This window comes from Sus scrofa, chromosome 2 (assembly GCF_000003025.6).
Source record: "Sus scrofa isolate TJ Tabasco breed Duroc chromosome 2, Sscrofa11.1, whole genome shotgun sequence".
NCBI classification, from domain to species: Eukaryota; Metazoa; Chordata; class Mammalia; order Artiodactyla; family Suidae; genus Sus; species Sus scrofa.
The window spans coordinates 78,169,822-78,193,871 of NC_010444.4; the positions used below are offsets into that span (position 1 = coordinate 78,169,822).

At 38.3% G+C, this 24,050-nt stretch overlaps 1 protein-coding gene and 1 pseudogene across 5 annotated transcripts in view; one reads left to right on the forward strand and one right to left on the reverse strand.

Moving 5' to 3' along the window:
- CNOT6 (CCR4-NOT transcription complex subunit 6) overlaps nt 1-24,050 on the reverse strand; it is a 71,283-nt gene that overhangs the window by 38,586 nt on the left and 8,647 nt on the right. For 3 of the 5 annotated variants that reach the window (XM_013994856.2, XM_013994859.2, XM_003123627.5), the window contains exon 2: nt 16,176-16,289. In XM_013994856.2, the coding sequence (XP_013850310.1) occupies nt 16,176-16,287 (112 nt within the window). In that variant the 5' untranslated portion in view covers nt 16,288-16,289. Of the gene's footprint in view, nt 1-12,186; nt 12,810-16,175; nt 16,296-24,050 lie in introns of those variants that run through there. The other 2 variants (XM_013994860.2, XM_021084315.1) reach the window with 2 other exon arrangements.
- LOC110259664 lies at nt 18,466-20,252 on the forward strand (annotated as a pseudogene).

Below are 24,050 nucleotides of genomic sequence, written 5' to 3' on the forward strand. Positions count from 1 at the left end.
ATTGTAAATGTACTAAATGCTCCAACCAAAAGACAGAGTGGCTTAATGGATACAAAACCAATACCTGTATATATGCTGCCTAGAGGAAACGCACTTCAGATCTAGACACACAGACAAAGTGAGGGGATAGAAAAAGGTATGCTATGCAAATGGAAATCAAAAGAAAGAGCAGCAATACACGTATCAGACAAAATAGGCCTTAAAATAAAGACTGTTATAAGAAACAAAGGACACTACATAATGATCAAAGATCAATCCAGGAAGAAGATACAACTGTAAATATATATGCACCCAATTAAGTAGCACCTAAATATATAAGGAAAATATTAAGACATAAAATGAGAATTCAACAGTAACACAATAATAGTAGGAGACTTTAACATCCCACTTACATAAATGGACACATCATCAGACAGAAAATCAGTAAGGACACAGAGGCCTTAAATGACACATTGGACAAAACTGACTTAACTGATACAGAGAGAGCATTCCATCCAAAAGCAGTAGAATACACATTTTTTCAAGTGTACATGGAACACTCTCCAAGACAGAGCACATAGTAGGCCACGAAACAAGGCTTGGTACATTTAAGAAACTCGAAATCATATCAGCCATCTTTTCTAACCACAACACTATGAGATTAGAAATCAACTACAAGGAAAAAATGCAAAAAAAAAAAACCCACACAAATATATGGACACTAAACAATATGCTGCCCAACAACAACTGGGTCACTGAAGAAGCAAAGAGGAAATCAGAAAATACCTAGAGACAAATGAAAATGAAAACATGATAATCCAAAAGATCTATGAGATGAAGCAAAAGCAGTTCTAAGAGAGAAGTTTATAGTGTTACCAGCTTACCACATAAAATAAGAAAAATACCAAATAAACAAACTAATTTTACACCTAAAGCACTCAGAGAAAGAACTAACAAATCCCAAAGTTAGTAGAAGGAAAGAAACCATAAAGATCAGGATAGAAATAAATGAAATAGAGGCTAAAATTTAAAAAAAAAAATCAATGAAACTAAAAGCTGATTCTTTGAAAAGATAAACAAAATTGATAAACCTTTAGCCAGATTTATCATGCATGGAAAAAGGAGAGAGGACTCAAATTAATAAAATCAGAAAGAAAAAGGAGAAGTTACAACTGATATTACAGAAATACACAGGATCAAAAGAGACTACTACAAATAACTATATGCCCCCAAAATGGACAACCTAGAAGAAATGGACAAATTCTTAGAAAGGTACAATCTCCCAAGACTGAACCAGGAAAAAATAGAAAATACGAACAAACCAATTACCAGTACTGAAATTGAATCAGTAATTAAAAGCCTCCCAACAAACAAAAGTCCAGGACCAGACGGTTTCACAGGCAAATTTTATCAAACATTTAGAGGAGTGTTAATATCTATCCTTCTGGAACTATTCCGAAAAATTGCAGAGGAAGGAATATTTCCAAACTCATTCTGTGAGGCCTCCATCACCATGAGGATGCAGGTTCAGTCCCTGAACTTGCTCAGTGGGTTAAGGATCTGGCACTGCCATGAGCTGTGGCATAGGTGTCAGATGCAGCCTGGATTCTGCCATTGCTATGGCTGTGGTGTAGGCTGGCAGCTGTAGCTCCAATTCCACCCCTAGTCTGGGAAATTCCATATGCCACAGATGCGGCCCTAAAAAAGTAAGAAAAAACAAAAAACAAAAAACAAACAAAACAAAACCATACATCACAATCAAGTGGGATTCATCCTACAATGCAAGGACTTTTTGATATCTGCAAATCAATCAATATGATACACCACATTAACAACTGAAGAATTAAAAAACGGCATGATCTCAATAGATGCAGAAAAGACTTCCGATAAAATTCAACATCCATTTATGATAAACTCTCTAGACTGTGTTTACAAAGGGAACCTACCTCAATCTAATAAAGGCTATATATGACAAACTCACAGCTAACATCACATTCAACAGAGAAAACCTGGGCATTTCCTCTTACAATGCCACTCTTATTCAACATAGTTTTTGCAAGTCCTAGCCACACAATCAGAGAAGAAAAAGAAATAAAAGGGATCCAAATTGGAAAAGAAGTAAAACTGCTACTGTTTGCAGATGACAAAATGCTATACATAGAAAATCTTAAGGATGATACCAGAAAGCTACTACAGTCTATCAATGAATTTGGAGAGTTGCTGGATACAAAATTAATATACTGAAATCTCCTGCATTTCTGTACATTGAGAATGAAAGATCAGAGAGAGAGAGATTAAGGAAACAGTCCCATTTTACTATCACATCCAAATGAATAAAATACCTAAGGAATAAATCTATCCAAGTAGGCAAAAGACCTGTACTCTGAAAATGACAAGATACTGATGAAAGTAACTGAAAACAACACAAACAGATGGAAAGATATACCATGTTTTTGGACTGGAAGAATCAATATTATTTAAATGAACATACTACCCAAAGCAATCTACTGATTCAATGCAACTGCCATCATCAAGTTACCAACGTAATTCTTCCATAAAACTAAAAAATTTTTACAATGTGTACAGAAACACAAAAGACCCCAAATAGCCAAAACAATATTAAGAAAGAAAAATGGGAGTTCCCGTTGTGGCGCAGTGGTTAACGAATCCGACTAGGAACCATGAGGTTGCGGGTTCGGTCCCTGCCCTTGCTCAGTGGGTTAACGATCCAGCGTTGCTGTGAGCTGTGGTGTAGGTCGCAGACGCGGCTCGGATCCCGAGTTGCTGTGGCTCTGGCGTAGGCCGGTGGCTACAGCTCCGATTCGACCCCTAGCCTGGGAACCTCCATATGCCGTGGGAGCGGCCCAAGAAATAGCAACAACAACAAAAACAACAACAAAGACAAAAAAAAAAAAAAAAAAAAAAAAAAGAAAGAAAGAAAAATGGAGGTGGAAGAATCACGTTTCCAGACTTTAGACTGTATTATAAAGCTAGAGCAGTCAAGGCAGTATTGTACTAGCACAAAAATAAATCAATGGAACAGGATGAAAAGCTCAGAAATAAACTCACATGTATGGACAACTAATCTATGATAAAGGAGGCAAGAATATACAATGGAGAAAATATAGACTCTCTAATAAGTAGTGCTGAGAAAACCAGAGAGCTATATGCAAAAAAAAAAATGAAATTAATGAGTTCCCACCGTAGCTCAGTGGAAACGAAATCTGACTAGCATCCATGAGGACGCAGGTTCGACTCCTGGCCTTGCTCAGTGGGTTAAGGATCTGGCATTGCCATGAGCTGTGGTGTAAGTCGCAGACACGGCTCAGATCCAGCGTTGCTGCACATGTGAAACTAGCATAACACTGTAAATTAACTATACTTCAATAAAAAAACTACAATACTTTAAAATATTAAAATATTCATTTCTACCTTGGCAAATAGCAAAATAAGATTAATACCCAGTATTAACAAGGCTAAGGGTTGAACAGACTCACTCATTCACTATGGGAAAAATACAACTATATTTACAGTTTAATCTGTGCTCTACCACAAGTAGCTCTACCACTTAGTAACTGACCTTAGAAAAAACGTTTTTTGCAAAGCTGAGTCACTAATATTTAAACTAGTTAATCTCTTCATACTTCTCTAAAAAACTTCACATTTTTTAAATGAACATGCTTATTAAATAATTCAGTACCATTTAAAAGCACCAGAGTTCTAGACGGGATTAAGATGGCAGAATAAAAGGACTAGAGCTCAACTTCTCTCCTAAAAACATCAAAATTCACAACAAAAGACTGAGCATTCTTCACCCAAATGGACTGGAAACCTTAAAAAAGATATCCTACTCCAGAAGAAAAAGAGGAGGACACATCAAGAGGTAGGAGGGGCGATTTCGTGATAAACAACCCCATACCTCCTGGGTGGGAAGCTCCACAGACTGGAAACCAACTGGTTCACAGAGACTCACCTACAGGAGTGAGAGTTCTGAGCCCCACATCAAAATCTCACACGTGGGGATCTGGCATGGGGAGAAAGAGCACACAGACTTTCACGTGCACTGGGTCCCAGGGCAAAGCAAAGTCTCCATGGGAATCTGGGTCAAACCTGACTGCAGTTCTTGGAGGACATCCTGGGAAAACAGGGGTTAACATGGCTTGTTGTGAGGGAAAGACATTGAAAGCAAAGCTCTCGGGAATATTCAGCAGCCGTGCCTTCCTCTGGAGGTGGCCATTTTGGGAAAATCTGGCCCCACCTGTCAGTCAGCTGCTGAGAAGCCCTAGGCCAAACAACAACCCCGGTGGGATCACAGCCCCACCCCTCAGTAAGCAGGCTACCTACCCACCAAAGGGATTATAATCGGCTCCACCTACCAGTGGGCAGGTATCAGCCCCTCCCACCAGGAAGCCTACAGCAAGCCCCCCATACCAACTTGAGCCATAGGGGGGCAGGCATCAGAAGTAAGAGAGGCTACAACTCTTATTATCTGTAAAAAGGTCACTACACCAAAAACCTATCAAAATGAAAAGGCAGAGAACTGTAACTCAGATGAGGGAGAAAGGAAAAACCCCAGAAAATCAGCTAAGCGATGAGGAGATTTCTCAGCCTCCAGGAAAAAGACTTTAGACTGTTGATGCTAAAGATGATGCAAGACACTGAAAATAAACTGGAGGCAAAGATGGATAATTTACAGGAAACACTGAGCAAAGAGATACAAGATATAAAACTTAAACAAGAAGAGATGCAAAATACAATAACTGAAATAAAAAATTCACTAGAAGCAGCTAACAGCAGAATACAGGAGGCAGAAAAACCAATAAGTGAGGTGGAGGACAGATTAGTGGAAATTATGGGTGCAGAATAGAAAAGAGAAAAAAGACTGAAAAGAAGTGAAGAGAGTCTCAGAGAACTCTGGGACAACGTTAAACACACCAACATCCGTATTATAGGGGTGCCGGAAGGAGAAGAGAGAGAGAAGGAGACAGAAAAAATATCCCAAGAGATAATAGTCAAAAACTTCCCTAACATGGGGAAGGAATCACTCACTCAAATCCAGGAAGCACAATGAATACCATATAAAATAAACCCAAGGAGGAATACCCCGAGACACATATTAATCAAACTGACCAAAATTAAAGACAAAGAGAAAATCTTGAAAGCAGCTAGGGAAAAGAAATAACATACAAGGGAACCCCAATAAGATTATCGGCAGATTTTTCAACAGAAACTCTGCAGGCCAGAAGGGAGTGGCATGATATACCTGATGCGATGAAAGGAAAAAACCTCCAACCAAGATTACTCTACCCAGCAAGGCTCTCATTCAGATTTGAAGGAGAAATCAAAACCTTCACAGATAAGCATAAGCTGAGAGAATTCAGCAGCACTAAACCAGCCTTACAACAAATACTAAAGGAACTTCTCTAGGCAGAAAAGAACAAGAGAAGGAGGAAAGAAAAAAGAGCAGCAAAAACAAATCCAAAGCAATTAATAAAATGGCAATCAGAACATACATATCAATAATTACCTTAAATGTGAATGGACTAAACGCCCCAACCAAAAGACAGAGACTGGCTGAATGGATACAAAAACAAGACCCATATATATGCTGTCTTCAAGAGACCCACTTCACTTCTAGGGACACATACATATTGAAAGTGAGAGGATGGAAGAAAATATTTTATGCAAACGGGGATCAAAAGAAAGCTGGAGTAGCAATATCATATCAGACAAAATAGACTTTAAAATGAAGAATATTTTAAGGGACAAAGAAGGACATTACATAATGATCAAAGGATCAATCCAAGAAGAAGATACAACAATTTTAAATATCTACGCACCCCAACACAGGTTCACCCAATATATAAGGCAACTGCTAAAAACCTTAAAAGGAGAATAACACAATCGACAATAACACAATCATAGTGGGGGACTTTACACCCCACTTACAGCAATGGACAGATCAACCAGACAGAAAATCAATAAGGAAACACAGGCCCTGAATGATGCATTAAACCAGATGGACTTAATAGATATTTACAGGACATTCCATCCAAAAGCAACAGAATACACATTCTTCTTAAGTGCACACGGAACATTCTCTAAGACTGATCATATCCTGGGCTAAAAATCAAACCTCAGTAACTTCAAGAAAATTGAAATCATATGAAGCATCTTTTCCGACCACAACGACTGGAAATCAACAAGAAAAAAACTGCAAAAAAACAAACACGTGGAGACTAGACAACATGCTACTAAGCAACCAATGGATCACTCAAAGAGGAAATTAAAAAATACCTAACAGCAAATGACAACAAAGATATGAAACTCCAAAACCTATGGGATGCAGCAAAAGCCGTTCTAAGAGGAAAGTTTATAGCAATACAAGCCCACCTCAGGAAACAAGAAAAAGCTCAAATAAACAAACTAACTTTACATCTAAAGCAGCTCGAGAGAGAACAGACAAGACCTATAGTTAGTAGAAAGAAAGAAATCATAAAGATCAGAGCAGAAATCAATGAAATAAAAACAAAGAAAACCATAGAAAAGATCAATGAAACGAAAAGCTGGTTCTTTGAAAAGATCAACAAAATTGATAAACCCCTAGGCAGACTTATCAAGCAAAACAGAGAGGACTCAAATCAATAAAATTAAAAATGAAAACAGAGAAGTTAACACGGACATCACAGAAATTCAAAGGATCATAAGAGACTATTATATGCAACTATATGCCAATAAAACAGAAAACCTAGAAGAAATGGACAAATTCTTAGAAAAGTACAATCTTCCAAGAGTAAACCAAGATGAAATAGAAAAGATGAGTGGACCAATCACAAGAACTGAAATTGAAACTGTGATTAAAAGTACGAGAGTTCTATCACCCAGCATAACTATCACTGTATCACATTCATACGTTAAAGTAAAAAGGAGCTGTATATACATGCCTCTTTGATTTAATAAAAGAAAAAATGAAAAAATAATTGAACTACACATAGACCTTCAAAGTCTTTTTTTTTTTTTCCTGCTACAGAAGATTTTCTAAATCCCTCTAAGGTTAAAGAGAGGTTCTAAAAAAAAAAAAAAAAAAATTAAACCTTAGTCTTTATAGTTCTAACTGCATGCCTCACTTTTAAACCTGATTCTCTACAGATGAAAGAGATTATCATTTTACACTTCTTCCCACCTACTCATTACACTATTGCTGTCAAAATTACAAATGCATATACCTTTTGACCTACAGATATATGAGCAGAAATACAAAATAACCTACAAGGTTATTCACTACAGTACTGTTTGTCAGACTGACCACAGGTACAGTACCACTTAAATAAATCACAGTACACATGTGACAGAAATAGTACGGAGCTTAAAATGTACAGGAGAGCCATCAATACACTTATTTAGAAATTTCTTCAAAATATGTTACATTTTTCAAAAAACAAGCACAGTGCAGAACTACACATATACTACCTTCTGAATTTAAGATAAGGTATGGAATTATAATCTATTTTATATATGCATAGAGGGACCCCAAAGATTTGCAAAGGAAACTTCAAGAGCTGTATGTGAATGGCCATGTATATGGTTTAAGTATATGTGTGTGTGTGTATATGCTGGGAGGTGCAGCAGCGGGGTGAGAGACTTCCACTATACACTTTTTTATATTCTCACATGTCCCCTCTTCCTGAGATGCCATTAACTCCACTTTCCCTTGAGTGGTATCATTAACTGAGGAGTCAGCTATTCTAGGATGCTTTCTGTGATTCTGCTTTCTTTTCTCAAGGGCTGATTAGGACAATCTTAGAGAAAAGATAATAGTTCAAGCTCTCTCCCCTATATTTATCATGGTTTGATTACCTTCTTGTAGGTACAGAGGCAGCAAAGATATGAGAGACAAAGAACTTGGAAAGAAGGGAAGCAAAGAGAGGTAATGATCGGGACACATCCCACCACATTACTTCTGGAAGAATATGCTGAATCACAAGCAGCAGAAGCAAGTAGATGAGGTGAAAGCTGGGGGTGTTAAGCACAACTTTAAGTCTTCTTATATTGCTGGGAAGACAAAACAGAAATTGGGAGTTCCTGCTGTGGCTCAGTGGGTTAAGAACCCAATATAGTGTCCGTGAGGATGCAGGTTTGATCCCTGGCCTCACTCAGTGGGTTAATGATCTGGTGTTGCTGTGGCTGTGGCATAGGCTCCATCAGCAGCTCCCATTTGACCCCTAGCTCTGGAAATTTCCACATGCTACGGGTGCAGCCCAAACAAAGAAAAAAAAAGTGTGTGTGTGTGTGGGGGGGGGAATTGAAGAACCTTAGGAATTAGACTGTTAACCACCAAGATACCAGCTGGCATCTATAAAGAACAGGAGTGACCCTACAGTAAGCCAACCCTTACAACCACAAAACGCTAGGTCCAAATTAAGATGAATGAATCCCTAATTAATTTAAGGTTACCCACTCACTCCTACCACAACTATCTGGTAAATAGAAAAGCAAATTCGCTCCTAAGGAAGAGATAACCATCTAACCTCAAATTATTCTACCACTTCATATATAATTCCCAGCATTTAATTAACACAAATTACCAGACCAGAGGGCTGAAAGGCAGAAGAAAATAAAATAGAACCCCTAGAAAATTCGAATATTGGAGTTACCAAACACAATTAAAAAAAAAAACAAAAAACCTATGACAGACTCACATTTTCAGCAAGAGAGAACAGTAACATAGATTGTTTTCCTTTCCACCTAAACCAGAAAAATATATGAAAATTTGAGTTTCAGGCATTGGACACCAGGCAGCACAGGACAGTCAGTGATCATTGATAGATGGGAAACAAACAAGGTGAGCCCCCAAGACTGTTCCAGTTTCCCGCTACAGTTTCTAGAAATTAGTACAGGGAGACAGAAACCAGCTGGAGTCTGGTGATGGCGTGTTTAGGAGATGAAATTGCGAGTCCAGAGATGGCAAGGCAGCTATAATTCACAGTGCAGAGTGCCAAAGAGGAGAGACTACACAGAAAGCTCTGGAGATCTGAAGAGGACATCCTCACCCACCCTGAGTCTTCAGCTGAGTGCTAATCAGCAAATGCATGGGCCAGAGACGAGGAAGTGGAGACTAACCAAAAAAAGGGAGAAGGAATAATCCTTTTGATCACATAGGCAAGAAAACTTCTGTGTTCCCACCAGAGTAATTTGCAGAGAACTTAGAAAGGATTATTTAAAAGCAAGCCCCCAAATCAAACGATTTCCAAATAATTTAACTGCATCCCAGAACAAATCTCAAGACTATTTATACAAATACAAAAATATCAAGCACTTAAAAAAGGAAAATACACACTGTAATTCAGCCAATAAAAAATTATCAGGCAGGAGTTCCTATTGTGGCTCAGTGGTAATGAATAGAACTGAAAGAAGAGAAATCACCTAGTCTCCACCAGAGAATACTAATTTGAGAACATTATCAACTGGGAGGAGTTTAGTGCAATTCAGTAATGAGTGCGAAGTGTCCACAGCAAGGGTGAAAGCAATCTGGGCCCCAGGAATTCTCCAAACTGACCAGCTAGGGCCCCACATTGAGAAAAAAAGTTCCAAAAACAGAGGTAAAAGTGAGTAGAACAGGTACAAAAGAGATGAAGGGAAAAAAAGGTCCAGATAATGTGAGAAGGGAGCATAAATAGAAAGCCTCGGAAAACAAGTTCCCACATTTCTGAACACTCCGTGAATAAACAAAAACACAGAAGAGGAAACTCTAAAGTTAAAAACTATTTTGAATCACATCTAAAAGTTAAAAAAAAAAAAAACCAACTAAATTTAAATTAAAATGAACAACAGAAAAGTTATGCGGTCAAATCACATGAAAGTTATATATTTTTAAAAGTTAGTATAAGAAAAGAGTTTAAGGAACAGAGCAACTCCCTCTAGATAGCAAAAACATACAACAAACACAGCCAAAAAACTATCATCTACAATTTCAAAATGAGCTGAAAGGTATTAAGAAATGACAAATCTTCGGGAGCTTGGAGTTATCAGATGCAACTTGGAATGGATTTACAATGAGATCCTATTGAGTAGCACTGAGAACTATGTCTAGATACTTACATTGCAACAGAACAAAGGGTGGGAAAAAAAATGTATACGTATAAGTTGTAACTTGGTCTCCATGCTGTACAGCAGGAAAAAAATAAAAAAATGAAAAATAAAAATAAAGACAATTTTATTTTCTTTCAAAAAAAAAAAGACGAATCAATAAAAGAACATAAATAAGGTTTAGAAAAACTCAGCAAAGGAAAACTAAACTACAAAGAGCTTAATAAAAACCACATGAGAATGCTTTTAGAAAAGTAGGAGGAGGGAGTTCCCGCTGTGGCACAGTTGGTTAAGGATCCAGTGTTGTCTCTTTGGCACTCTGAGTCAATCCCTAGGCCACTGCAGTGGCTTAAGGATCCAGTATTGCCCCAGCTGTGGCTCAGATTCAATCCTTGGCCCAAGAACTTCCATATGCTGTGGGTGCGACCCAAAAAAAAAAAAAAAAAAAAAAAACAACCCAGAAATCAGAAAGAAATTTTTAAAAATCACAAACAAATGAAAAATAAATCAAAAAGGATTTTAAAAAAACCAACCACTTTCTTATATACCAGAGATGAACAAATGGAATTTGACATTAAAATCACAATACCACTAGCCCCCCCAAAAATTAAATAGTTATAAATTTAAATATGCATATGGTCTACATGAGGAAAACTGGAAGGTATCAAAGAACTAAATAAATGGAAAGACATTCCATGCTCCTGGATAGGAAGACTCAATATTGTCAAAATGTTAGTTCTTCCCAACCTGATCTACAAATTCAATGCCATCTCAACTAAATGCCAGCAAGTTGTTTTCTGTAAGCTGACAAACTTATTCTAAAGTTTATATAGAGATAAAGGATACAGAATAGTCAACACAAAACTGAAGAATAAAATTTGGATGCTATCCAACTTCAAGACTTACAAAGCTATAGTAATTCAAGACTGTGGAATTGGCAAAAGAACACAAAAAGATCAATGAAACAGAATGGAGAGCCCAAAAATAGACCCACACAAATACTGTCAACTGATCTTTAATAAAGGAGCAAAGGCAATACCATAGGGAAAAATCATTTCAACCATTGGTTCTGAATAACTGAACATTCACAAGACAAAAAAAAAAAAAGTATCTAACCTTACAGTCCCATAAAAATTAACTCAAGATAGGTCACATTTTATTTTTTAATTTTTTTTGGCTGCACCTGTGGCATGCACAAGTCCCCAGGCCAAATACTGAACCCATGCCACAGCAGTAACAACGCTGGATCCTTAACCTGCTGAGCCATCAATGAAATCCCAAAATGGATCAGAAGTAAACATAAAATATAAACCCCTACCTGTGCTAGAAGATAACACAGGAGAAAATCTACATGGTTTGGGTTTTCAATGACTTTAGATACAATACCAAAAGCACAAATCTGTGAAGGAAATAATTATGCTGGACTCTGTTAAAATTAGTAACTTCTGCTATGTGAAAGACACTGTTAAGAGAATGAGAAGAAAAGCCAGAGAATGGGAGAAAACATTTGCAAAGACAAAGCTGATAAAGGACTGTTACTTAATATATACAAAGAACTCTTAAAACTCAACAAGAAAACAAACAATCCAATTAAAAAATGGACAAAAGGAGTTTCCATTGTGGCTCAGTGGTTAACGAATCTGACTAGGAACCATGAGGTTGCGGGTTTGATCCCTGGCCTTGCTCAGTGGGTTAAGGATCTGGCGTTGCTGTGGTGTAGCTTGCTGACATGGCTCGGATCCCGCATTGCTATGGCTGTGGTGTAGGCTGGCAGCTACAGCTCTGATTCGACCCCTAGCATGGGAACCTCCATATGCCGCGGTAGCAGCCGAAGAAATGGCAAAAAGACAAAAAAGACAAAAAAAAAAAAAAAAAAAAAGGCAAAAGACCTAGACAGTTCACCAAAGATATGTACACAGTAAAAAAGCACACAACAGATGCTCTTAATCATTTGTCATCATGGAAATGAAAATTAAATTAACAATAAGATACCTATTTACCTGTTAGAATAGGCAAAATCCAGAACAATAACAAGGTCAAATATCGGAGAGGATACAAAAATGATATAGCCATTTTGGAAAATGGGTTGGCAGTTTCTAACAAAATTAAACATATTCTTACCATATGATCCATCAACTGTGCTCCAATAAATACTCAGGAGTTGAAAACTTACATCCATACAAAAACCTGCATGTGGACATTTATAGCAACTTTATCCATGACTGCCAAAACCTGGGAGTAACCAAGACGTCCTTTGGTAGGTGAATGGATAAACTGTGATACATTCAGACAACAGAGTATTATTTAGTACTAATAAGAAATGAACCATCAAGCCATGAAAATACAGGGAGGAACTTAAATGAACATTACTAAGTCAAAGAACCCAATCTAAAAAGTCTACATACTGTTTGACTCCAAGGGTGTGGCATTCTGGAAAAGGCAAAACTATGGAGACAGTAAAAGATAGGAAAAAGATGAGTGGTTGACAGGGGTTCAGGAAGAGGGAAGGAGGAATGAACAGGAAGATCCCAGAGGATTTTTAGGGCAATGAAACTACTCTGTATGACATGACAGTGGAGGATATATGCCGTTATACATTTGTCTAAACCCCAAAAAGGTGTAACACTAAGAGTGAACCCTAGGAGTTCCCATCGTGGCGCAGCGGAAATGAATCTGACTAGGAACCATAATTGCGGGTTCAATCCCTGGCCTTGCTCAGTGGGTTAAGGATCTGGCATTGCCGTGAGCTGTGGTGTAGGCCAGCGGCTAAAGCTCCGATTAGATCCCTAGCCTGGGAACCTCCATATGCCACGGTGCAGCCCTCAAAAGACAAAAGACAAAAAAAAAAAAAAAAAAAAAAAAAGAAAGAAAAAAAAGTGAACCCTAATGTAAATAAACAATAAACTTTGGGTGATCATGATGTGTCAATGGAAGTTTACCAATTCTAATACACCACTCTGGGGGGGGATGTTGATAGTGGAGGGGGTCATGCACTGTACTTTCTGTCAAATGTGCAGTAACCTGAAAACTACTCTAAAAAATAGTCTATTCAAAAAAATCCGGGAGTTCCCCTCGTGGCGCAGCGGAAATGAATCTAACTAGGAACCATGAGGTTTTGGGTTCCATCCCTGGCCTCACTCAGCGGGTTAAGGATCTGGTGTTGCCGTGTCCTGCAGTGTAGGTCGAAGATGGGGCTTGGATTCTGCGTTGCTGTGGCTGTGGTGGAGTGAATTTTATTGTACTTTATTTTTTAAAATGATTCTGAGACAAATGGAAATGAATATTCAAATTCAGAGACTGAATCTCTCTGAAGCCAGGGATCAGAACAAATACTGAAATTATAATCCAAGGAAACTTTCTGAAATTAAAAGGAAAAAAATTCAAACTCCACATTGAAAGAGTATACTATACCTGAGAATATCAAGGTAGCACAACCAATATCAAGATATATTCATGAAAATACTGATTTTAAGGAGAAAAAAAGTCCTTTGGGCATCTAGGCAAAAAAGAGCAAATAAATAATATGGGAAAGAAAATTAGACTATTACCAAGCCTACAGCAAAACTGAAGTAACATTTAACACACTTAAGGGAAGAATTCACATTTCCTTAATCCCAGGGATTTTCCATTCAGCCAAAATGACTCTCAAATATAAAAGGCAGAACTGTTACCAACTTGTAAGAAACTCGGGAATTCTCTGGTGGCCAAGGTTAAGGATCCAGCACTGTCACTGCTGTGGCTCAGGTCACTGCAGTGGTGTGGGACTTCCACATGCTACAGGTGAGGGAGAGAGGGAGGAAGGAAGGAACAAACTCAGAGAATACTGCTCCCATGGGCCCCTTCTAAGGAAGCATCTAGAGAACAAGCTCCCAGAAAACCAAAATGAACAGAGAGACAAAAGAACTGGCAAGAGGCATTGAGCATAAAGTTACTTGCAAAACTAATTCTAAATGGAGGGTTTATGCAAGCTAAATGGAAAAGCTGATAGTATGTAATGGCTACATACTCTGACAATATAGAGTACATCTATTTAATGGGGGGGGGGCAGTGGTAAATATGCGGTGTTATCTGCTTTCAGCACTCATATTGGTGGTGGTATTTTTAGTATTGTTATTGTGAGACTATTATGTGTGTGATATGGGATAAAGCAATTAAGTAATTATGGGATATTCAAACTGCATCACCCAAGTCCTTGAGAACTAGGACTCTCAGTATTAAGAGATACAGATGTAATTATAAAAAAAGCTAGTTAAAGCTCCATTACTCTGAATTTGAATCAAAAGAGCATGTTTTCACATTTTAACTTTCAATATACAAATATATTTTAGAGCTTTAAAACTATTTTATAAAATAAATATATAATTATATATAAACACTGTATATTACATCTTTCATCAACCACATAAATACATGTCATATTTCCTAGATCTGTGCAAAGACCTAGAAACAACGACCAAACTAGCAGTAATGAGCATCCCTAGCAATAGATATTATTGTCTTGAAGTAGCATTTCCAGCTAAAACAATCATTTTTCCTTGGGCAAAAAACTGACATTATTTTAGGTTTTAGGCAGGAAATACAAGGCAAGAAAAGCTTGCCATACCAGACAGCAAGGAAATTACCAAAGACAACTAGGGTTGTGTCAAAGAACTGAGAAGTCACTGAAAGAAGCTCTCCGATTTGCCAACAAAACAATTTTAACATAAAAATTATGAGCAATAATGACAACTCAGAGCATATATCTGAAACCTAAATATACTAGTTAATAACTAAACTTTAAAAAAATCTAACTGGTGACTCTCAAAGGACAACAGTTTATGCTGAAAACTAGTAAATAAAAGGAAAAAAACAAGCATTCTTTTCTGCTTTTCCTACACAAATTGTAGCTTGAGTAATCAACTAGGAAATGGGGGAAAGACAAAAGGCAAAACACAGAAATTTCACTCCACCACACCTACTTTATAATACTGAAATCAGCTAAATTAAAGCTAGCACTCCAAAAATCAGAAGAGGGAAAACAGGAGAAATCCATATAGGTATCAATTTCTCCTACGACTGCAGAGGAGAACGTTTAGGTTTACTCATCAGGTTAACTAGAAATTTTGAGTTGGCAAGGGTCAAGTACTATTATCCTTACTTCCTTTTTTCTCTTTCAGTATAACACTTCTCAACTGAGACTTGGCAGTTATATTTTGTCTATCAGTTATTTACACCATATATTCCCTTCTCTCCCTAATATGTCATAAGCTTCAGAATGAGAGAGACTTGTTTTTCATCTATGTATCTTCCATATGCCTAGTACAGCACTTGGCAAAATGTTTTACACATAGCATATGCTCAGTATGTTTGCTACACTAAATTAAAAAAAAAAAAAATCAAGGGCAGTCAAGTGAAAAGAAGAGAAAACTTGCTCTGTATTATTTCAAAACACAAAAACTAAGACAAACTAGAAGGAAAGTATGGATAGGCATATTAGACCAACATGAGCACAAAACTTCTTTAACACTGATTGCCTTGAAAAGTAGTAATGTCCCTTCACCACTTTTCAAGTTATTAAAAAAGATGCTGAGGATAACCATCTGGAAGCTCATGTATGTCTCTGAATTTGTTTAGACTGCATTAAAGGTAAAAGGGAAATTTGAAATTTGCTTCAAACTCTTAAGATTTTGTGTTTCTGAATAAGGCTGTCCCCAGAGACTTGGACTGAAAAGCAAGTGAAGAAAATAAGGAGAACCAAATCTATCCCAGAACATACACCAGAGCAGGCATTTCTTACCCCACTGGAAAACTGTAATTTGATAGTGCAAAAGTTCTATCCTATTTTATTAGAGAATTAAGTATCAGAACAAACCTTTGTACATATGGCATTTTGTATGTGTTACTTTCATTTCATCCTGTATGTTAATTATCTCCATTTTATAAAAGGACACTGATACCGAGAGAATAAGCAAATAATGGGTCTTGAACTTTGTCTCAAACCATGTTCTCTCCACTGACCCTTCCAGCTTCTAAGATAAATTAGCACTGCTTTTCTTGTATACTGGCATTAGAAAACATTTTTCTACCATGTCTTATCTTCCATACCATAAATTTATGCTTGCATGTCTTACCACTTATTTCAAGCTCTGCCCAATGTGATTTCTTTCCATTTGCTGCTTCTTCGGAGGACATAATTGTGTACATCCTCCGAGGGTCAGGAGGCTCGTATTTTTCTTTGGGCATGCCTGTTGAATTAGGAAAGAAACCAATCAGTACATGGAAGAACCAAATAACTGAAAAAGACAGTATCTTTTTAAAAATTAGATGCTCATATTATGATCTCTAAAGACAATTTTGCATTAAAAGGAACTAGGAGCTCCTTGAGGAAATGGAGGATTTCAGGCCTGGGATCAGAAAAATACAAACAAGCCTAGACACTAAGAAAGATGCTATGGCTGTGAAAGACAAAGGAGCCAGCTTGAAGAGGTCCCGCTGGCCATAGGTAAGATAATCTGAATATCAAAAGAAAGACTACATTCCAAAACTGCATGAATTCAAAACTTTAAGGGGGGGGGGGACTGGACAACTCAGTCACCCGAGAACTGGAAAATAAAAGGAAAGAATCAAGTATTTATCCTGCATTTCAGGCAGACACTAGATGATAAAATGTTCTTAACAGTACTCTAGCTAATAAAGGCAGAATTAAGTAATTAGAAAAACCAATATTTCACAACCTCTAATGAAAAAGTGGAATTATATATACGTATGACTAGGTCACTATGCTGTTCAGCAGATATTGGCACAACACTGCAAATCAACAATAAGAAAACTTTTAAAAAAGAAAGAAAAAGTAGAAAAAAATCCAATGGAAAAATTTTAAATAGATCTGGCTCTAAGACCTCAACCCAAGGACCAATCTCAGTATCACAACAACTAGACTTACAGGTCAAAACTATGTATGCCCTTACCCCTTCATCCAAAAAATTAAAAATAAAAAATTGAACCTGAATCAAATCAGCCTCTCTAGATCTGGCACCAGTATACTTTAAATAAGGGAGACAGAGGAATATGTTAATAATAACACAAGGGAGTTCTTCTCGTGGCTCAGCAGTAACAAACCTGACTAGTATCCATGAGGATGCAGGTTCCATCCCTGGCCTCACTCAATGGGCTAAGGATCTGGAGTTGCCATGAGCTGTGGTGTAGGTCACAGATGTGGCTTGGATCCCATGTTGCTATGGCTGTGGTGGAGGCTGGTAGCTGCAGCTCCGATTTGACCCCTAGCCTGGGAACTTCGTCTGCCACAGTTGTGGCCCTAAAAGCAAAAAAAAACAAAAAAAAAACACAGACACAATAATGTGACTATACTTAACAGTGCTGGACTGTACACTTCAAATGACTAAGAGAGTAGTTTGTTATGTATATTTTACCATGATTAATTTTTTCTTAATTTTATAATAATGCCACAAGAACACAGCCAGTCAGAGGCAGAATATGGAAATTTCTACATGACAACAGACCAAAAAGGAATAACATGAAAAAGGAGAAGAGGAACTTGATATTAAATGACTTAATGAGGCATTGCAGTCAAATGCAATGAATAGACCTTGTTTGGGTTTTATCTGAACAATCAAGTATAAAAAACAATTTTGAGAATCAGACAAATTTAAAGAACTAAATTTAAGTTTATAGTGGGCTATGGTTTATTTTGCTTCTAGTTATTTTTAAAATTCTTATCTCTTATAGACACATTCTGAAATATTTAGGCAAAATGAAATCTCTCTCCTTTGCATATTTCCCCATATCCCTTACCCTGGTCTCATTTCACCTTATTTGTTTGGATGAGCCATTATCTGCTTTAACCAACTCTCCACCTACTCTGGATACCTAACACAGCTAAGCCAAGCTGGAGAAAAACCTACCATCGTGTGAGTTTTAAGTGAGCCGTAAGCAATCACTTACCTCTAATGGAGTTACTGCTGAATGGGTACAAAGTTTTAGCTTCACAAGCACATGGATGGAGGTGATGGGCGCACAACATTATGAATGTATTTAATACCAATGAATGCTACACTTAAAGATGGTTAAGACAGTAAATTCCATGTTATGTATATTTTCCCACAATAAAAAAAAATTGGAGGAGTTCCTGTTGTGGCACAGCAGAAATGAATCTGAGTAGTATACATGAGGATGCGGGCCTTGCTCAGTGGGTTAAGGATCCAGGGTTGCTATGGCATAGGCTGGCAGCTGTAGCTCCCATTCATCCCCTAGCCTGGGAACTTCCAAATGCTGTTGAGCGCGACCCCCTCCCTGCCCCCTGCCAAAAAAGTAAAAAATTTAAAGCTACTTTCATCATGCTATGCTGCTTCTCTAATGAAGAGAAGTAGAGCTATTTTTCAAACATAGAAATGAGCTTTGACCATGAAGTAAAAACAGGAGGTGTAATCCTAAAAAGCTTTTTGAAAAAAGTTAGAATACAAATGGTGAGACTAACCATCTGCACAAGAAAGAGCACATCTATTTTTTGGTTTTGTTAAAAAACCAGGGAGTTCCCATTGTGGCACACAATGGGAAACAAAATCGACTAGGAACCATGAGGTTGCGGGTTTGATCCCTGGCCTTGCTCAGTGGGTTAAGGATCTGGCGTTGCCATGAGCTGTGGTGTAGGTTGCAGTAATGGCTCAGATCCTGTGTTGCTGTGGCTGTGTTGTAGGCCAGAAGCTGTAGCTCCAATTATACCCCTAGCCTGGGAACCTCCATATGCCAAGGGTGCGGCCCTAAAAAACAAACAAACAAAACAAAACAAACTGTTCTCTTAGTTTCTTAAGAATATGAATTCAACAATTAAAGTTTTCAGACTGATACAAAAAATACCCAACAGAGAGAGCAATACAGTCAAAAACTGTTCCCATTCCATCCAGAGGCAAAGCAAATGCCCTTTCTGAATCATATGAATACACCAGTAATTTATATCAAAAATATGAAAGGCTAGGTAAGGTTAACAAAAGGGCTTGATAACAACATTCCTCAAGACTCCTTAAGATCACCCAAATGCCATTATTCTGAGTAGATTTTACTTAACAAAAAAACCCATCTGATCTTCATTGGCTTTTTAAAATAGAATTTAATAATGGTAAGCTGATATGTCCAGCTGAGGTTAGAGTTTAGGTCCTATTATTAATTACTTGACTTCTTAGTGAAAGCTCAGAAGTCTGATTTACCAATCTCATGTGAGCTTAGTGTGAATCAATGTCTAGAGTTTGCTCATGCTTCAGAGAATAAGTAAAGGTATCGCTGAACTGAAATCTGAAATCCAGGCCCCTGACCTGGGGTCATTCCATCAAAGAGTCATAATTTCTGCATAGGCAGCCAACCACTCCCTTTCTTGCTTTTCATAATGTGTGACAGGTTGTCTTAAAATGTAAAAGCAGTTCTCTAAACTTGAAAGCAGCAAGAGATCTTTATTTTCCAAATCCCTAAGAGTGACGATTAGAAAGTGGGAGAAAGAGTATGACGGAAAAAAAGAAATGGTAGCAAATTTGACAATCAAGCTCTTTTGAGGAGCACATCTGCCCAATGAACAACCCCACTCATTTTTCTTGGAATCCACCAAAACATAGTATTGGAAACATACTATTGGACATAGTACTGGAAACTAGGTTGAGAAAAGGATATAAGAATACATACAATTTAGGATTTTTCCCAAGGTTTTGAAACCAACAAGCAGATCTTGCTCTCAAAAAAAATAAATAAATAAAATAAAATTTTAAAAATACGGTGTGTCACTACAGATTACTATCTAAAAAGAATAAAAGGTTTCCAAAGTAGACCTGAAAACTGTCAAGGAGAATTACAAGACTTAAAAAATAGCTGGGCCCCGCCGCACATATTGCCATCTGGCCCTGTGGACCCACTGCCTGCGGACCTGCCCGGCCTCCTGTGCACTGTGTCTGGTTCCTCCAGTGTCGACACCATGAAGAAAGTGGTTCGGCAGCTCCAGCTGGAGGCTGGGCTCAACCTCAAAGGTTTTTCCCAGGCAGCTGCAGCTCTGAAACACTTCTGTCTACAAAATGCTCAACATGACCTCCTGTTGACTGGAGTCTCTTCCAAGTACGAATCCTTTCAGACCCCAGAAACTCTGTTCCTTTTCTGTAGTAACGTTTTCTAAACCACTTTTCATGAACAATGACTACTCCAAAGCAAGCTGAATTTGAAACCTGTATAAAAGCCTATCTCTATAATACGTGCCATACTATACAAAACAAACTTACACTTTTGTGAGTCCTTAACATCTACCTCTCTGAATTTTCATGAATTTATTTTTCATAAGGGTAATTATTTTACATGCACTGGCAGCAGCATACAATAAAATACTTAGTACAAAAAACCAACCAACCAACCAACCAAACAAACAAACAAAAAAAAACGGAGCTCCCGTCGTGGCACAGTGGTTAACCAATCCGACTAGGAACCATGAGGTTGCGGGTTCGGTCCCTGGCCTTGCTCAGTGGGTTAAGGATCTGGCGTTGCCGTGAGCTGTAGTATAGGTCACAGACGCGGCTTGGATCTGGCATTGCCGTGGCTGTGGTGTAGGCCAGTGGCTACAGCTCCGATTCGACCCCTAGCCTGGGAACCTCCATATGCCACAGAAAATGGCCCTAGAAAAGGCAAAAAAAAAAAAAAAAAAAAAAAAAGCTGGGCTAGAGTTAGCAGGTATACAGGACCTGACTAGTCAATCTCCAACTCCTCCAATCCAGTGTCAATCACTACTGATCCTGGCAGCATAAAATCTGTCCTTGATCTAGATCTCAGAGAAATGTTCTTTCATTATCTTAGAATAACTATGTACCTTAAATATAAGACATTATTTACCAGCATAGAAAGAGGTATGCTTTCATTATTAAACATTTTACGAAGCAGCTTAAAAACACATAGTAGAGGGAATTCCCCCTGTGGTGCAGTGGGTTAAGAATCCAACTGCAGGAGTTCCCGTCGTGGCGCAGTGGTTAATGAATCCGATTAGGAACCATGAGGTTGCGGGTTCAGTCCCTGCCCTTGCTCAGTGGGTTAACGATCCGGTGTTGCAGTAAGCTGTGGTGTAGGTTGTAGGTGCGGCTCAGATCCTGCATTGCTGTGGCTCTGTCATAGGCCGGAGACTACAGCTCCGATTGGACCCCGAGCCTGGGAACCTCCATATGCCGCGGGAGCGGCCCAAAGAAATAGCAAAAAGACAAAAAAAAAAAAAAAAAAAAAAAGAAAGAAAAAGAATCCAACTGCAGTAGCTTGGGTCGCTGCAGAGGTAAGGGTTCGATCCCTGGCCTGGCGCAGTGGGTTAAAAAGATCCAGCGCTGCCACAGCTGTGGGGTAGATCAGGAGCCATGGCTCAGATTCAATCCCTGGCTCAGGAGCTTCCACGTGCCTTGGGTGCAGCCATAGAAAAGAACAAAAAAACCCCAAGCAAAAAAAATACACGAAGGAAGGGGGAGGGGGGAGGAGGTGGAGGGAGGAGAGGAGTGAGAGAAGGGGAGGGGAAGGTGGAGAGAAGACCATAGCTGCAAGTCAGCCACCATTTGAGGCAGGCATTAAATTAAGAAAATTGCTAACGAAAGAGAAAGATTTGTGATTATACTTTCAGCGGGAACTGTATTTCAGAGTTAAGCAAATGGCCCAGTTGAAAAAAAAAACAAAAAACTCCTCCTATACAAAAGAATGAGTTAATGAAGAATGAAAGAATCCATAAAAACAAAGTCAAGTCATCTCATAATTCCTAATTATTAGATGAACCTTTTTAAGGCAAAGATTTATTTATTTTTGTCTCTTGTCCTTTTAGGGCTGCACCTGTGGCATATGGAGGTTCCCAGGCTAGGGGTCTAAAAGGAGCTATAGCCGCCGGCCTACGCCAGAGCCACAGCTCATGGCAATGCTGGATCCTTAACCCACTGAGTGAGGCCGGGGATCAAACCCAAAACCTCATGGTTCCTAGTCAGATTCGTTTCCGCTGCCTAAGGCAAAGATTTATAAATTGGGTTCAAACTACTAGAAGAATCACTGGCACTGGTATAGTGCTAAGGTAACATCACCAACTGGACTGTTTTTTGATTATTAGGTAGAAAATGTTCAAGAAAGGAATAAACTGTTACTCTCTTCATCAATCTTCCCAACACTAATGGGGATAGAACCAGATACTGTGGGTCTTCTGATCTGTCCTAATATGAAGTACACACCAACAATGTTTACCTTGACTAAGAACTAGAGGAACTGGGCAGATGACACCCAAGAAGCAACTGGACAAAATGAGAATGGGGGATGTGCTGCATAATAGATAACTGGTCTGCTACCTTCAACAAGCTGGTGTCAGGACTATTCCAGATTTGAAGAGAATTACGGGATATAGATAATGAGATGCAATTAATAGTCCCTATATAGGCTCCACAAATCAGCAACAAAGGACATTCTGTGGACATCTGGAGAAACATTTAATATCTAGTTCCTATTTTAAAATATTAATGATTATGAGATCACGTTATTTTGGTAATGTACAAAACTGTTTCTTGTTAAAAGGCACTCTAAATTAAATAATTTATTTTAATTCTATCAGCCAGATTTTTTCAAAGGGAAACGAGTCTAAGTTACAGCCAATCTTAACTGACAAGATAAAATGATAAATTTAGCATACCTCTTTTCCTTTTCTTGATTATTACATTTTCTCCTCCATTCTTTGTGCTTTATTTCTTCCACAAATACAAAGTGGGAAAGGAAAGGAAGCAAGGGAAGCAGGGAGAAATAAATTTATGTGTAGAAAGATCCTTCTATTTGATCAGGCTCTTCACAGATCTGCAAGTTAGGGAATTTTTTTTAGAGCCACACGCATGGCATATGGAAGTTCCCAGGCTAGGGGTCAAATAGGAGCTGCAGCTGCAGGCCTGTGCCACAGTCACAGCAACACCAGATCCAAGCCACATCTGCAACCTATGCTACAGCTTTCAGCAATGCCCAGATCCTTAACCCACTGAGTGAGGCCAGGGATCAAACCCACATCCTTGTGGATACTAGTCGGGTTCTTAAACCACTAAGCCACAATAGGAACTCCAAGTTAGGGAATATCTGAAAAGGTAGAGAGACTAGCCTTGGCATCAATTTATTTCTTCTAATCCAAATTTTCACTAGCTCTTACCTAATTTTTCATTAAATCCAACTGATTTTTACTTCTACAGGACTTTGAAACCTGTCTTCTCCATTTTCACTGCTACAGAAGTTAATTCAGACCCTCATTCCTCAGCTACAACTTCTAAACAACCTTCTCTATATCTTCCTGATAGATGCCTGTTCATGTCACTCTCCTGCTTAAAAATCTAAAATGGCTCTTTCTGCCTACCTAGCCAAAGTCCAAACTTCAAAGTCTGCAATGTGGAAAGAACTTAGGCAACTATTCTCTCAGGCATCTTCAGCCACTTACACACATGCCACCCTATAAAGTCCTAGGTTAATTAAAACAAACTTACTCCTAAAACATAATTTTTCAATACATGGTAATCCTCATTCTAAACCCTCAACCCTAAACTCCTACTCACCCTTCAGGGCAACTCAGGTTGGATGTTAAAGCCCCTGTAAGCCCTTCCCAACAAAGGCACAAGTTCACGACTCCTCTGCACATCATACATTTACTGGAGCACTATCACCCCATTTTGTATTTCCCAGTGTCTTGTGTAAGACCTGCCACATTTTACTAATGCACTGGTCTAAACATTCTTTTCTTCATGACTCAGAATCAGGTGTTCATAGAAGAAAAATCCAGAAGCAAATCAATATACCTGAGCCATGCTTCCTTAAAAGAGCAATCTTGTGGCACAGCAGGTAAAGGATCCGGCATTACTGCATGTGTGATGCAGGCTGCAACCATGGCACAGGTTTGATCCCTGATGTGGGAATTTCCATATGCTGCAGGTGTGGTCAAAAAAGTCTTCTTTACAGAACCCATTCAATGAAAATTTACTAAGCAATTTTAA